The 15,659-nt window shown below is 45.8% G+C and overlaps 1 protein-coding gene across 1 annotated transcript in view; it reads right to left on the minus strand.

Annotated features, from left to right (window-relative positions):
• The window catches only part of LAMA5 (laminin subunit alpha 5), a 184,307-nt gene that overhangs the window by 48,995 nt on the left and 119,653 nt on the right, over positions 1–15,659 (minus strand). The window contains exons 24-36 of the mRNA XM_033153989.1: positions 15,025–15,040; positions 14,274–14,396; positions 14,077–14,183; positions 13,768–13,921; positions 12,632–12,792; positions 11,025–11,133; positions 9,713–9,810; positions 8,035–8,236; positions 6,193–6,319; positions 4,622–4,761; positions 4,057–4,172; positions 2,651–2,862; positions 977–1,181 (exon numbers count right to left, since the gene is read on the minus strand). Coding sequence (XP_033009880.1) covers positions 977–1,181; positions 2,651–2,862; positions 4,057–4,172; positions 4,622–4,761; positions 6,193–6,319; positions 8,035–8,236; positions 9,713–9,810; positions 11,025–11,133; positions 12,632–12,792; positions 13,768–13,921; positions 14,077–14,183; positions 14,274–14,396; positions 15,025–15,040 — 1,770 coding nt within the window. The remainder of the gene's footprint in view (positions 1–976; positions 1,182–2,650; positions 2,863–4,056; positions 4,173–4,621; positions 4,762–6,192; positions 6,320–8,034; positions 8,237–9,712; positions 9,811–11,024; positions 11,134–12,631; positions 12,793–13,767; positions 13,922–14,076; positions 14,184–14,273; positions 14,397–15,024; positions 15,041–15,659) is intronic.

The raw sequence follows: 15,659 nt of genomic DNA on the forward strand, positions 1-15,659 counted from the left end.
ATAGAACAAGGAAGGATTCAAAGCCTTCACACTTGGAAGGGGAACTTTTTCTCTTTGACTCCTGCCCTGGGCATCATAGTAGTGCTACATTTAAGATGAAATTTACAAAATTTCATAAAGATCCAGAATGAGTTTTGTTGTTTTTGATCCTAAAATATTTATTTTCTTTTTTATTTGCCTTTCCAGCACAGCCAGGCAGCCTCCTAGTGAAGTTCTGCTAACTGAGCTAATGTAATGAATCTCCAGCAAGCAATGGTTTGTTTTGCTCCCTCCCCCCCCCCCCAAAAGGACAACAGTGTTCCTGAATTCAGAAATTAGAGGAAATAAAAGCTGTGGCCAATACGCAATGAGTGGCTGCTGTTTTGGGAGACAAAAGACTGTGCTGAATGCAAAAGATGACTCAGGGCTTTTTAGACAGATCAAAGGGATGATCAAGTAGACAAATCAATCAACCTCTCCCAAATGAAATGCCTGAAGCACACTCAGGGGTCTGACTAGTATGGGGCTCAGAGATATCATAAAACAACAAACAACATCTTTTATTATTTATATCCTGCCCATCTGACTGGGTTGCCCCAGCCACTCTGGGCAGCTTCCAGCAAAATATAAAACACCATAAAACATAAGCACTCAAGGAAGATAGAGGACCACAGGCAATGTCCCTCACTGTGTTGGGGAGGCAGAAACCCACAAAGGTAGTTTAGCCAAACACACCCACCAATGATATACAGGCACAAGTCCTGTAGAGACCAGGACAACCCCCGGGGGGAGAAAGAGGCCACCAAAATGTGGCCTTGCTCAGAGTACACATTCTCACGCAGCTCAGCTTTGGGGACCGGCCAAAACCAGAGTTGGCTGAAAGCATCGACTGTCCAGACGAGTTTCATTTATAAAGCGAAGCAGAACAGAAAGATATTCAGATGCCACTGCAGCTGGCGCCCAATTATGCATGGAAGTAGCATCCATAATTACCCACCTGCACTGTCCACTGTCTATGTTACATCCTGGCTCTGCTGGATCTTGGGTCCCAGGACTAGAACAATTGCAGTCCTCACAGCCAACCAGTGGGTGACAGCCAAAGGTCTGGGGCTCGCAGACGATACACTCGGGTTTGATGGTGTGTGGTGGACAGATGCACTGCCCCGTCAGTTCGTCACACAGGCGACTTCCACAGTTGCAGGCTGCAAGTGAAAGCAGGCAGGTGCATATCACAACACACACACACACACACACACACACACACACCACATATTAATCCCAGAACATCTATCTGTCTAGTGGATACTGGAATGTATCCGAATCTGCAAGACACTTCCAATTACATGCCAATAAATAAGTTTAGGAGCACAAGATTCCACTTGCCCACACAGGCCTTGTTCATAAATTCTGGTCGAGGCACTCTGTAGGAAATTAGAAGCATGTGTGCGTATTTTTCAGCCATTAAATCTAAAGTAGAAACAGAGCTGAGGAAGCAACAGCTGCCGTGCTAATTTATTCTCCTCCTTGTATATAAAAGACCATCTCAGCCAAGGGCCGATTAGCAGGATCCACAGGGGCTGCTAAAGGTAAGAAGCATCTTGCTTCTCCTGCTCTCTGGCAAGTGAGGCCGAATGTCTCTTCTGGTAGCGGCCAGAGAGCAACAGCTTGGAACACTGCTGAACAAGGGAAGGCATCCGGAGAGACTGACCAAGGATGGCCAGGGAATTATGAGTGAAGTTCCTTTTCCACAATCTGGACTGCTCAGAAGTACAATGCATTAAATGGGCAATTGAATATTTGCAGGCTGTGTTGTAAAGTTACTCTGCCAGGGGATAGGCTTGCAATTAATCTCCATGCTTGAACATATATACCGTATATACCTGAGTATAAGCCGACCCAAATATAAACCGAGGCACCTAATTTTCCTACAAAAACCTGGGAAAGCTTATTGACTCAAGTATAAGCCGATTCACCTTTGCCGCTGTGGAGGAGGAGGAGGAACAAGCAGCCCGAAAGCAGCCCTTTGGGCTGCTCCTTCCTCTTCCTCCTTTGCCAAGTTTGCATTTATGCGAGCAGTTCAGGAATGGAACAAGCTGCCTGGGGAGAGTAAAGAACCGCTGTTCTTGTACACTTCTTAAGGAATGGTTGACTGGGGAGAGCGGGTGGCGGCACGAGCGGAGAGAAAGGGCTTCTTTCTCGCCGCCCCCACCGCCCGCCTCACTCAAGTATAAGCCGAGGGCAGCTTTTTCAGCACAAAAAATGTGCTGAAAAACTAGGCTTATACTCAAGTATATATGGTATATGCTATGCTGGAATTCTATAGCCATGTGCATTTTGCCTGAAGCATTTGTGAGCTGGTTACTAATTTCAACCATTCCCCACTCATGCCTCCTGGAAAATTTTGCATCCATTTTTTCATTCTGACGTAGTGTCGTCCATGGATATAATTCCAAAATAGTTCTATGGAAGGAAAGCATTGTGTTCAAAACAGGTTCCCAGGTTGCCACTGAAACACAAGGATGCAGGGAAAGCCGTAGCCCAGTTTTCCATTCACGTAATATTGATACAGGTACCCAGCAGCTTCTGGGTAGGTTAGTCTGGAAAGCAAAGTCAGACCTGGCATGCTGTACATATCAGCCCTGAATGGCACAACATCTCTCAAGAGACTCACGTCTGCAGCTGGGGAAACCCCAATAGCCTGTAGCACAGCGGGAACACTCTCGCCCGATGACATTTGACTTGCAAGCACACTGGCCACCAAACGGCTCACACTGGCTCCGGATGGCTCCTGCTTCATGGCAGTGGCAAGGCTGGGCCCCGTTGTTGTAAAAAAGAGAGATAGATGTGGCAGAGTCCTGGCAGAACTTGGAGGATGTTGCAGGGCTGCAGAGAGAGGGAGAAGTTACTGCACTGAGTCTCACAGGAGTACACAGTCCACACATTTAATTCATTAATTATGATTTGTAGCCTGCCCCATTCCGCAGCTTCTCTTTCCAAATCTGGGGGCTAGAAGCAGAAAGACACGAACTCTGAGCCTGGGGACACAGAGATGCTGATTATGGACCAATTAGCAGTTTCTGCATCTCTGCAGCTATATTGTATACATGCAAAATGCATGCAAGCACTGACTCCAAGGATGACTGGTGAAACTGGAAATTAAAGGAAGCCACCTTGGGTGTGAGACCTAGAAGACCTGCTTGCTGCCTTGCAGGGCTTTTCCCACCTGGCATAGGAGGGTGGATTCCTGACTGACTCCAGCTACAAAAGTTGAGGCTGCTGAAAAGAATATCCTCTCCTCTGCTCTCTCCTTGGGAGTTCTCTGGGGAGCTGCTGTTGCCATCCCTGGTCTCTGAGCTCCCAGCCACAAAGGGAGGTGCTTCCTCACACTGCCCCACAGGGGCCTGGGAAGCACCCCCTGGCCAGCTCCAGAGGCTCTATTCACCTGGGGAGCTTGTAGCCAGGGCTGCTGCAACAACAGCTGTGCAAACCTTTGGGAGACAGAAATGCGAGAGGCATCCGAGGAGGGAGGGAAGGAAAGAGGGACAAAGGCCAGTGTTGCCCGTGGCACCCCTGACCATCATTCAAGGCACCCTAGGGTGCCAGGGCACACTGGTTGAAAACCACTGGGCTGAGGAATTATTTATGGGAGGTTGTAGCTGTTAATTTTTTTGTATCTTTATTTTGGATTGTATTATCCATGTGGAATTTGTTCAATTATGGTTGTGCACTTTTGATGTGTGTTGTTTATTGTTTACGACTACTTTGCTTTTTTGTAATTGTATGAACCTTTTCATACTGTGGAAAGGGAGCATACAAATAAAATGGTGGTGGTGGTGGTGATAAATTTCACATCAACAATGGGAATTGATGTTAAAGATGAAATCCTGGATGTATTCGTCAAGTTACCCAAAGCACAGTAGAGGGTTTAGATTTTAGAGTGGCAGGGGAAACCCAGCCAGATGGGCAGGATAAAAATATTCTATTCTATTCTATTCTATTCTATTCTATTCTATTCTATTCTATTCTATTCTATTCTATTATGGTTTTGCATAGTGGCATCCATTTTTTGTATCTCACTTGATATAAAAGCTGTTGACTCCACAGTTGCTGATGAAATCATAGGACTTGTCTAGTGGTTCTTCGGAAAGGTAGCTGGAACCATAACTGTCTTCAGGAACCACGAGGATATAATCCTAAAAGATCAAACAGCAAATAAACAAACTGGGAACAAACTAGGGAGCCTGATGAGTCAGATGGCCCTTGTTACACCACAAAAGAAGATCACATATTCCCTGCTGCCTTTAAAAGCTGGAAGGGCTAGCATAATGGGTGCCTCCTTCACCACATACAGAGAAATGCTGTTCTATAAGTGGGAGAGAACATACTGTATTTTCCGACGTATAAGACGACTGGGCGTATAAGACGACCCCCAACTTTTCCAGTTAAAATATAGATTTTGAGATATACTCGACCACAAATTCTCCACCCAGCGTATAAGACGACCCCTGAATTTTGAGAAGATTTTCCTGGATTAAAAAGTAGTCTTATACGCCAGAATATACAGTATTTTAGAATTCCCCATTAGTCATTGCAGTCATTCTTGCAGACCTGACGCACACACAAAATTAAGATAGGAACATACCAGCCAAAGGTACCTATTCTCTGGCACACGAATGACCACACTCAAGTCATTATCCGTAATGTCCAAAACAATTTGGTTTTCTGAAACTACCAGATTCCGACAACCATATCCATGCGGGCAGAAAGTAGCATTAGCCTGTCCTGGAAAAAGCCAGAGAGTACACGTCACCTTAAGTTCATCTCTTTTTGATTTCATACCTTGGAAGTATTCCCCTTTGACAGCAGTCATCTCACACAAGCTTAATGTTCCACAACAGTCTCTCGCAACTTATTACCCTCTAGAACTTTTGGACAATGACTCCTATTATCTCTGAGCTATGCTGGCTGGGGCTCATGGGAGTTGTAGTCCAAAACACTTGGAAGGGTACCAGGTTGCAGAAGGAAGACCTAGCAGAACCTGATCAGAAAATGGAAGAGCTGATGCTATTATTATTATTATTATTATTATTATTATTATTATTATTAGACAGCTCCTATGCTGTTGGCTCTAATCTATGAAACCTTCTGCCACAATAACTCTGTTCAGTCTTTTAAGGTGTCATTGGGCTCCTTTTTGCAGCTGACACTGAAGGAAGCATTCTCCTGGAGTCTTATGGTTGGGCGCCGAGCTGCACAGTCGAGAGAAACCTCGGCTCCGAGGTTGCTCTATCGCTGAGGGGGGAGGGGGAGTCGCAACTGCGCTGCGACCCCCCCCCCGAAAAACTCCAGGAAGGGCGTCCTGGAGGCATGGATCCAGCAGATACCCCTAGAGCCTCCCCTACTCTTCGGTAAGCCCTAGTAAGGGCTGCCGGAGCGAGCAGGATTGTAGGCTGGGTATTGTGGATTAACACTACAGTACCTCTTCAGCGAGAAGTAGTGGCTGCTGGCAGAAGGAGCGCTCAATTTCTCCATGATTAGGACTTATTTGGACTCTGTAAGTACCCATTTAATAAGGAAAAATTCTTTTAAAATTCGGCTTGGAAGGGACTCTAAAAAATGGAGGTCGGTCCCTGACAGTTGATACAGGAAGAGACAGTGCTAAATTTGGCTTTAGTCTATGAAACCTTCTGCCACAATAACTCTGTTCAGTCTTTTAAGGTGTCATTAGGCTCCTTTTTTGCAGCTGACACTGAAGGAAGCATTATCCTAGAGTCTGGCTAGCTTAAATGCAAAACACTCTTAGGGAGGAAGTCAATGTTACACTATGCCCATTGTCCCAGCAGGGCAAGAATTTCAGCTTGCCAAACAGAACAATTCCCACTTTCTTCCCCCCACCCCTGCATACAATTCTGGGGGTTCTCAAGACCATCCCCCAAGACAGGCTTTTATTGTAGGGGGAGGATGCAGGGAATTTAATAATAATATTAATAATTTATTATTTATACCCCACCCACCCATCTAGCTGGGCCTCCCCAGCCACTCTGGGCGGCTCCCAACAGAATTAAAACCATCAAACAATAAAAACGTCCCTGAACAAAAGCCCAGACTTCCGCTGATGGGACTCATTTGTTGAACCCCACCCTTAATTTACTATTAATACTGCTTAGCCCCCAGCCCTACAAGCCCCCCAACACCAACCGGAGGATCGCTTACCCTGCCAAATACGTCCACCATTGATCAACACTTCCACAGGAAAAGTTGGGTGATTGGGCTGGTAACAGTGCAGGATGAAGGCATAACGCCCCAGACTTTGGATGTGGCCATTCAACACAATAGTTGTCTACAAGAAAACACAGGGGCAGAATCCTAAACACTATTGTTTCCTTTATGTTTTTTGTGTGTCACTGATTTTTAAATTTCAGGGTGTGCCTGCGACTTCAGTCCCGCTTACGTCAGAACCAGCCACTCCAAAGGAAAAGACTGGGATATAAGAATTTCTGCTGGTATTTATTTTCCCTGTAAAGGTACCTCCACAAGAAAAGACTTAGCAAAGTCAGCAGGGGCACATGCTGCAAAATACTCTCCTGTTACATCTAAGGCACTGCCAGCATTCCTGTGCCCACCTGTGTAATCTCTGTTTTGATGCCACACCACACCCTGGAAGTGGAAGGCTTTGATAGCTGGAGTGCCAGCTTGTGAACTCCCTTCATCTCTTTGGCTGCTTCTTCTCTGCCCATCTGCTGTGGCCCCACTTCTAGTAGAGGAGGAGGGTGATGCCCACAAACAAGCATCAGCACCAAAACCTCCTTCACATATGGACTTCCTGACACACTGCACTGGAGTCCTAGAGCAGCATTTCCTTTCACATTGAAGGAACAACAACGCTTACACCATAGATTTTGTGTTGTGTCTAAAGCAGCACCAGTCAAGTTCCACTGGTGCAATGGTGCTTTCATTCCCTCTCCTCTCCCTGCATTCCCCCCAAAATATTCTCTGGAGGGTCCATGAACCATCCAGAGTTGATTCTGAGGATGCTCGGCATGCATGGGAGAAGGGAAGAATATTCCAGAACAGGAGCACTGGATACATCCCATAATGTCTAGCTCAGGGGTCGGCAATTTTTTTTTAGCCGCGGGCCAATCCACTGTCCCTCAGACCTTGTGGCGGGCCAGAGAAGCGGCACTGGGGGGGGGGGGAGCTGGAAGAAGAGGCAAGGGGGACAAGTAGTCCTCCTCCTCACCCCTACTCCCTTTTTTAATATCTCTCTTTATTATTTAAAAAATACAAATACATAAACACACAAACACAAACACACAAAATAAACATATACATATACATACTACTATCCTTTTTCTTTTTACAGACAAATTCTCGTACCTCCAATTATGGAAGGAGGTATAGATTTCATTTACAAATCATATTTTTCCATCCTTGAATCTCTATTTAATACTTTAAAGGTTCAGTCTACACCTGCCATTAGGATTCCATTTATACCACTATTCCTTAAATATTCTTTAAATATCCTCCACTCTTTCCATACTTCTTGATTCATCTGTTTCCTAACTTTACCCGTTGTTTTAGCTAGTTGCAGATGTTTACCCGTTGTTTTAGCTAGTTGTACCCCTACTCCCAGCCACTTCGCCTACCTTCCGAGGGGGTGCCACCACCACCACCGCTGCTTCTCGTGAATAGGCAGAGGGAGCTCATCCACTCCACTCTCTGGCCCACAGGAGCACCAGGGTGGTGGTGGCGGCGGGAAGATGAACAGCATGAAAGGGCTGGCTCCAGAGAGGGGCTGCTTAAAATGGCACTTAGCCAGCTCAGCCCAGCCCCCTTCCTCCTCTAGGCAGGGCGGGGAGAAGCCAGGGGGAGGGAGGGAGGAGGCGCCGCCGCGTTGTGTGTGGGGGGATGGAACGGTGCAGGGGGGGAATGGCGCAGCCCATACAAACAGAATCCCCACGCTGATCCACGGACAGTCTGCAGGCCAGATCCTAAAGGCAATTGGGCCTGATCTCAACAAATGCTAGTTTCTAATTTCCTCTTCATCTCACTTACCTGGGGAGCCTTTAGCAGGATGAGCTCTGCAGAGGAGTCTAATAAGGTAGGAGGCTGAAGTGGAGCTGCAGGTGGAATAGCCACTGGGGGGACACTAAAGGCATGAATCAGGGGGAAGCCAGGAGCAACCGGTAGTAACTGCCCTTCCTCCAAGACAATGGACTGCGAAATCTTCTGATACCTTGATGGGACACAGGAGCTACTTTGGAGGAGAAAAGAAGAAGAATTTTATGGGCTCTGGAGTCAAACAAAAGGCAAATATTCCCATGGGAGCACAACAAGGAAGGGAATTCAAATGCCCACTATGCAATGCATGCCTTGTACAGGATTACAGGAAGACTTTATTAGTGAGGGGACAGCATCTTTCCCCTTGCTCCTATATACGTTCTAAAACTTAGTCAAGCTTCACCTAGTCTGGATAAGAGATGGGGAAGGGAAGAGTTCAACTGAAAATTGATACTGCATCCTTTTAGCTGAGCTTCATCCACTAGCCTGAAGAAACAACAAGAGAACTAAGGTCTAACAATCTGCATGATAGGAATTCCCCATCATAGGGTGTCCTCCTGGTTCTGAGTGGGAATATACATTCACAAGCGACTAAGCATATTTATGGAGTGTAGGTCTAGCAATGGCTATTAACCATTCACGATCAGAAGAAGCAGGTCACCATGAATCAGTTGTTGGGTTCAAGTTCTGCTCAGAGGCTTCCCAGAGACATCTGATCAGCTATCACAGGGAACAGTACGCTCACTTAGATGGACCTTTCTCCATACTTCCTTAGGAAAATACATGGTGCCTCTTCTCCTTCATAGCCTCAAGTGCCTACTCTCCTGTGCCAAGTACTAGCTACCTTCCCAATATTATAGTATAGTCTCCAGTCCCTGGCAAAAATTAGCTACTGCAGCTGCCCACTGAGATACCTAGATTCAACAAATACCAAGGGCTACTGATGACAATGTTCAGAACAAAGCATACAAATATCACACATACAAAATTCCACAGATCATTCCAAGTTGACTCTCCAATGGAATTTGAGAATTAGCTGTGGAGAATCCTGGACACCCACACCCGACCCCGATAGTAGTTAAATGGTGCTCAAGCACAGTGTAGTCTTGCAAGATACCACCTGCAAGTGAAATGAAGCATAATGTGACTGCCCTTGCTCTGATCCAGTCATTCAAGGTTACCCTTGCTCCTTCACCCTTGTCTTTTGTTTATGTTAACTCTTGTAAAGCACCATACATGCTGACCTTATTAATTAATTAAAATACAATACCACCCATAACCCATTAAAATAAAACGATGGCATATAAAGCCTAACACAAGTGTGGGGAACCTCTGGACCTCCAGATGTTTCTGAACTACAATTTCCATCAGCCCTAGCAAGCATGGCCAGTGGACAGGGATGATGACAGCACAGCAACATCTGGAGGGCCAAACGTTCCCCACACCTGGCATAACACATGGCATCATGGCAGTGACTCTGGGGCATGTTCGTCTTCAATCATTTGAGAACTCTTTAAGCCATTAACAGGATCTAGTAAATGGTTTTTGAAGCATTTGATGTGCACTGTGGCACTGTTAAAACTAGACCTGGTCAATTGCCTAGGTGAGAGACCAATGGAAGCTCCATGTAAGACCCGGTTTTAAGCATAATACGTTTTTTAAAGACCTTTACCTGTTTGGTGAGAATGCTCCATGGACACTGATGCAGTGAACATTTGGTTCCACAAACTCTAAAGTGAACTGTTCATATGGGATGACGTACACTTTGTGCTAAAGACAGAAGAGAAGGGAAAACAAGGTTGGGCATGGTGGGGAGGAGAATCACTCGTACTTTTGCTTCCAGGTCAGTGCAAATATTACTTTTAGAAACATTTTATGTAGGAAAATTTAGAACTCTCGCATTTGCTGTTCACACAACAAAACATCGAAAGCAGGGACATATGGAGGAATGCAGTAGGTGTCTGTGTGATGAGACAAAATCTGTTTCACATTTTGTCTAGTCACAGAACTAACAGCTGCAGTCTATTCTGTGTCCTCACAAGATATGTTACCAGACTGGTTACTGGTTCATAACATCCAGATGCTGTGATGTTTGCATCAGCATTTCCTAGTAAAAGCTTATTTGGCAAGGAAGTGACTTTTTATTGTGATGAGCTTCCACATTCCTCCAGAAACTAGATCTAGATAATTCTGATGCAAACTCCATAATTAATTCCCAGAAACTAAACTGAAATAATTCTGGTGCTACCAATGATATGGGAATAAAAGGGCAGGGTGAATAGATTCCCTTCCTAGTAGGGGGAAATGGGAAGACTAAGGCCATAGACCAGTGGTGGCGAACCTTTTAGAGACCGAGTGCCCAAACTGTAAACCAAAAACCACTTATTTATCACAAAGTGCCCTAGGTCCGCCGGGTGAAAAGGCGGCTTGGGGCAGCTGCCGATCACGCGCGGCAGCCCCCCAAGCCGCCTTTTCACCCGGCGGGCTCGCAGCATCGCCGCGGCAGCGCTGGCCCAGACAGAGTGCGCACGCGCAACATTTTGCGCGTGCGCACTCAGTCCTGTCGTTGCGCGGATGGGCCGATGGTGCGCGTGCCAGCAGTGGGGGCTCCGCGTGCCAAGTGTGGCACGCGTGCCATAGGTTCGCCACCACTGCCATAGACTAATAGTGGGATAGACCCACCAAGTTTGCCACCTTCTCCAAAGCAAAAAGCATTATTCATCTTGACTGCTTCTCAAGAGCGAATGAAACCTTTTCCTGTCACTGAACTGAGAACAGAAACGCAGAAATCTCTTTCAGAGCTTGCATTATGCCTCCGAATCCTTGGCTCAGACCGTGTCCAAAGTCGGTTTCCCATCTCCAATCTTTCCCCACCACACAGCCACTAATATTCCTCCTCTTTCACTTGCTCCCACCTTCGAATTGTCAGGCTTGCTGTAGACGTTTTTGCCACAGTCTGGCAATGCTTTGCTTCAAAGGCTTACCAAGAAGAAGTGGGCCTGATCTGCAGAGAATTGAATCGTAGCTTCGGTGGCCAGTTCGAAAGCTGCCAGGCGGTTTAGCGAATCTAAAACTATCCCACGGCAGAGGAAACTGCAAGACAAAAGTAGCGGTCAAGCTCAAGGATAGTCGTATCCTGCCAAGTACTGTCCCCCTTGGTGGTTTCCCTTGTAACTCTTTGAATTGCTTTCTTTGAGTAATAGCATCGGGGTGTTTCCCAAGGATATCCAGGTCTTCATTTCCTATCGTTAAGGTCACGGGCGGAAGCCGAAGGAGTTCCCAGACAATGCCATAAATCTGTCATTTATATAAATACTGTCTAGTTGCTTAAATAGGGCACCAAGGCTTAGGATGCTCATGCTATACTCAGTTTCACCCCTCCTTCTTCTGAGAACATGGGACTCTTGGTCCAGGTTTCTGGCTCTGGTATATACAATACTAAGAGATGAAACAGCCCGTGCCTTTCGCACAACTGCATGAAACGCAAATTGACTTCAGACAATTCAGTCCTTGCTTATTTATTACAACTGTATCCTGTATGTATATCCTCGAAGGAGGTAGAGGCTTCATATAAGTTACTCTCCTCCCACCCCTCCACTTTTACAGGTGAAACTCGAAAAATTAAAACATCGTGGAAAAGTCAATTTATGTAAGCAATTGTTTTCATTAGCTACCGGAGTTTAATATATGAGATAGACTCATGACATGCAAAGCAATATATGTCAAGCCTTTGCTTGTTATAATTGTGATGATTATGGCGTGCAGCTGATGAAAACCCCAAAGTTGGAATTGTTAATTTGGGGTTCTCATCAGCTGTATGCCATAATCATCACAATTATATCTTGACATATCTCACTTTGCATGTCATGAGTCTATCTCACATATTAGTTTCACCTTTTAAGTTGAATTACTGAAAGAAATGAAGCTTTCCACGATATTCTAATTTTTTGAGTTTCACCTGTATTCTCACAATAGCCCTGTGGGTCAAGCTGAGAGCCTGTGACTGACCCAAGGTCATGAAGCAAGTTTCATGGTGGAGTGGGGATCTGAACCTGCATCTCTCCAGTCTTAAGTTTGGTACTGCAACCACTATATGCTACATTGTCTCTGCAAAGCATGAAGTACGTATTAGACTGTGTAACAGGACAGGCAGACTATCAACTCATTGCCTCCCCTCCCTAGTTGAAGCAATACCATAGGCTGCATTGCCCTGCTCTCTGTTATTGTGGCTTCTTTACTAAATCCCTGTTAATTTCCCTGCAAAGTCTCCAGCAGACACTTTAGAAGTGTGCTGAAGATCCACATAGCCTTGATCTCATAGCCCCTTGGTCTTCCTTCAATCGGCTGCTTTGAAACAGACAACGCAAGTTAACTGCATGGGACGGATCTTTGTTTTGGCACAGCTATAACCAAGGAAATTTAAAGAGATGCTTACAGCTCAAGAAGGCTAACTGCTAATTCTGAGACAACCCCCCACAATAATAACAGTAGAAGGAAATAGCAAAAAAAGCTCTATTCACAAATTATGCAACATATGAGGAGTGTCTGTTCCTCCGTTAGGTCTGCACTGCCTTGCATCTTGAGGGCATACCTGTACTTGCAGGTGTATATAAGGAGAGTGCCCTGCTGAATGGCAAGCTGCGGTGAGCTGACCACTACATTGATTGTCTGTGGAGTATCCTCAGTGGCATATTCAACCAGGAGTGCATACTTCCCTGGCTGGGGTATGGCAATCGACAGCTGTATTTCTACCTGCACACAAGAATAAGCAGGTATTAGGAGAAAAGCACATTAGGCTGGGGCTCAGGAGGTCCTGACATTAATCTAAATCTATGCTTTGAAACAAGCGCACTATGAAATCTCATACAAGTCAACTCTTGGCACGTCATCTTCCATGTTCCAGGAAATGTTTTGGGGGAAATTATGGTGCATGAAGACACATATATGAAATTAAACCAGAATTGAAATATGTGTATCTTTTGTTGTAATGGGACAGAAACACAATAGAAGCCAGAAGTCATGTTTCTCAACTCCAGCATTGCATTTTCTGGGGGAAAGCACTCCTGCAGAAGAAAACATTAAATCAGAATCAGCCCAGCAGTGCAATCCTATTTTTAGTTACTTGGAATCTAAGTCCCACTTAGGACTTATCCCACAGTAAGCAAGCAGAATTGCAGTCAACCCTTCTGCACCTGACTCTTCTGTTTGTAGGCCAAGAAATAGAATTCAAGATCTATGAATTCTATAGCTGAGTGAGGCTGAGAGACTTCAGAGAAGTAGGACTAGCCCAAGGTCACCCAGCAGCTGCATGTGGAGGAGCAGGGAATCGAACCTGGTTCACCAGATTATGAGACCACCACTCTTAACCACTACACCACACTGGCTCCCAGGTGCACCCTCCCCACATCTCAAGAACCTAGGACGAGCCCTGCTGGATTGGGTCCATCAAAGTCCAGCATCTATAGATTCCCAAACAGGAAGCGCCCAAACAGGAGATGATGCCAACAGCCGCCCCTTGCTGTTGCTCCCCAGCTGCATATAATTCAGTGGTGTTCTGCCTCTCAACATGGAATTTTCATGTGGCCATTATGTATCATCAACAGATCTGGCCAGTTAAAAGTACTTCCCAAAAGGAATCAGGGACAGTGCTTAGATTAACGCGAGGTGACCAATGGGGAGAAAGAAATTCATGCTACCTGGAGAAAAGTGCAGTGCAGGACCACTTACATTTCTTCCATTGCATTCCACCATCTCAGGGTACGTAGGCAAAACCCGCTCTTTCGGACAGGGTCTCGGCAAGCTGTTGTCCACCTTACATATAGCATCGTCTCCTGACCCAAAGGGGAACTGCTCCACAGGCACATACTTATACAGGAGGCAGCTAGAAAGGAAGAGGAATAGCTTTTTTCTCTCTCTCTCAGTATAAAGGTGTCTGCTAGAATGAAGTACTGGAAACCTTAGAAAAAGCTTCTGAGCGAAGGAAATCGGCTCCACTACGATCTAATCCTATAGCAAAGATGAAAATGGAAGTCTTACTTCTGACCAACTTGTTCAGGAGCTGGGCCGTAGGTGCAAGGATCCGAGACTCTGAGCTGCAATATAGGAGCCTCGTAGTAGGAACTGGGCAACAGGACCATGTAATCCTGGAACGAAGGGTAGAAATGCAAGACTTAAGTTCTTCTCGCCACGGTCCTGACCAAAAGGGGAGAAAAGGGGAGGATGGCCACCCTTACCAGTAGTACATCCTCGACTTCAATGACCAGAGACCACACATTAGGGCTCAGCACAAACGGCTCCCCAAAGCTGTTCTGAGGAACAGTGACAAAAGCTGGCTCTTTGGTGGGCACAAATACAATCTGCTTTGTCTGTTCTGTATCTGCAATTAGGAGGAGAGGGGAAAGCAGCTTTCATTTCCATCCAGAAGGTGTGCAAGATTTCTGGACTGGTTCCGAGGAGTTTCAAAAGTAAGTAAGTAAGTAAGTAAGTAAGTAAGTAAGTAAGTAAATTTTTATTTATACCCCACCCTCCCCGGTCAAGACTGGGCTCAGGACAGCTAACATCCAATATCAAATACATTAAAACACAAACAAACAATTGATTAAAATAGAGCTTAAAAATTAGAATCAGGATAAAATTAAATGACAACCCTAGTTGAACGGAGGAAGAGTTTCCAAGTTAATTCTCTGTGGTTTCATCTACCTCGTGGAAAAGAAGACCATGTGCACCTGATGAGCAGCTTGCCATGTTCCACATGCATTTGTCTAGACCAGGGGTCAGCAACCTAAGGGCCATGGGTGCAATTTTTGGTGTCTGGGCATACGCAGAAGTGATTTCCGGCGCTGCAGACATGTGCAGGCGCGATTTTCGGTGTCGCGCTGCACCAGTCCGGCCCATGGAGGATCTCTGCAGGAGTGATCCGGCCCATGTCCGGTAAGCCTTGCCGACCCCTTGTGTCTTGACACACCCTCAAAAGATTCCATCAACAGGTTGATGTTGCAAACTTTGCAACATCCAGGTGTCTCAGCTTCACAAAGAAAGGAGGAAGCTTCCAGCCAAAGTATACCTGAAATGCATAGCTTGTTTTGAGCCCACTGTTATTTCTAACTCAAAACTGTGTTCTGAATCCATTGTTGAAAACTGAATTCTTTGCAACAATGTCTACAGTTGCCCCCGATGAAAAACATTCACTCAAAACAAAATAAACTGAATGAATGAGTAAAATTAATGTTCACCGTACCCTGGATGGCTCCTTACTTGTTAATTGTTTTATATTGCTGCTGTCCTTCAACACATAAATGAAGATGGGTGGATGGGTTGTACTCTCCCAATGATGTAAAGGTAAAGGACCCCTGGACAGTTAAGTCCAGTCCAACCGGACTGTGGGGTGCGGTGCTCATCTCACTTTTCAGGCCAAGGGAGCCAGCATTTGTCCACAGACAGCCTTCCGGGTCATGTGGCCCGCATGACTAAACTGCTTCTGGTGCACGGAGGACCGTGACGAGTGCCAGAGCGCACAAAAACACCATTTACCCTCCTGTCATAGCGGTACCTATTTACCTACTTGCACTGGTGTGCTTTCCAAATGCTAGGTTGGCAGAATCTGGGACAGGGCAATGGGA

This window comes from Lacerta agilis, chromosome 6, assembly GCF_009819535.1.
Source record: "Lacerta agilis isolate rLacAgi1 chromosome 6, rLacAgi1.pri, whole genome shotgun sequence".
Taxonomy (NCBI): Eukaryota; Metazoa; Chordata; class Lepidosauria; order Squamata; family Lacertidae; genus Lacerta; species Lacerta agilis.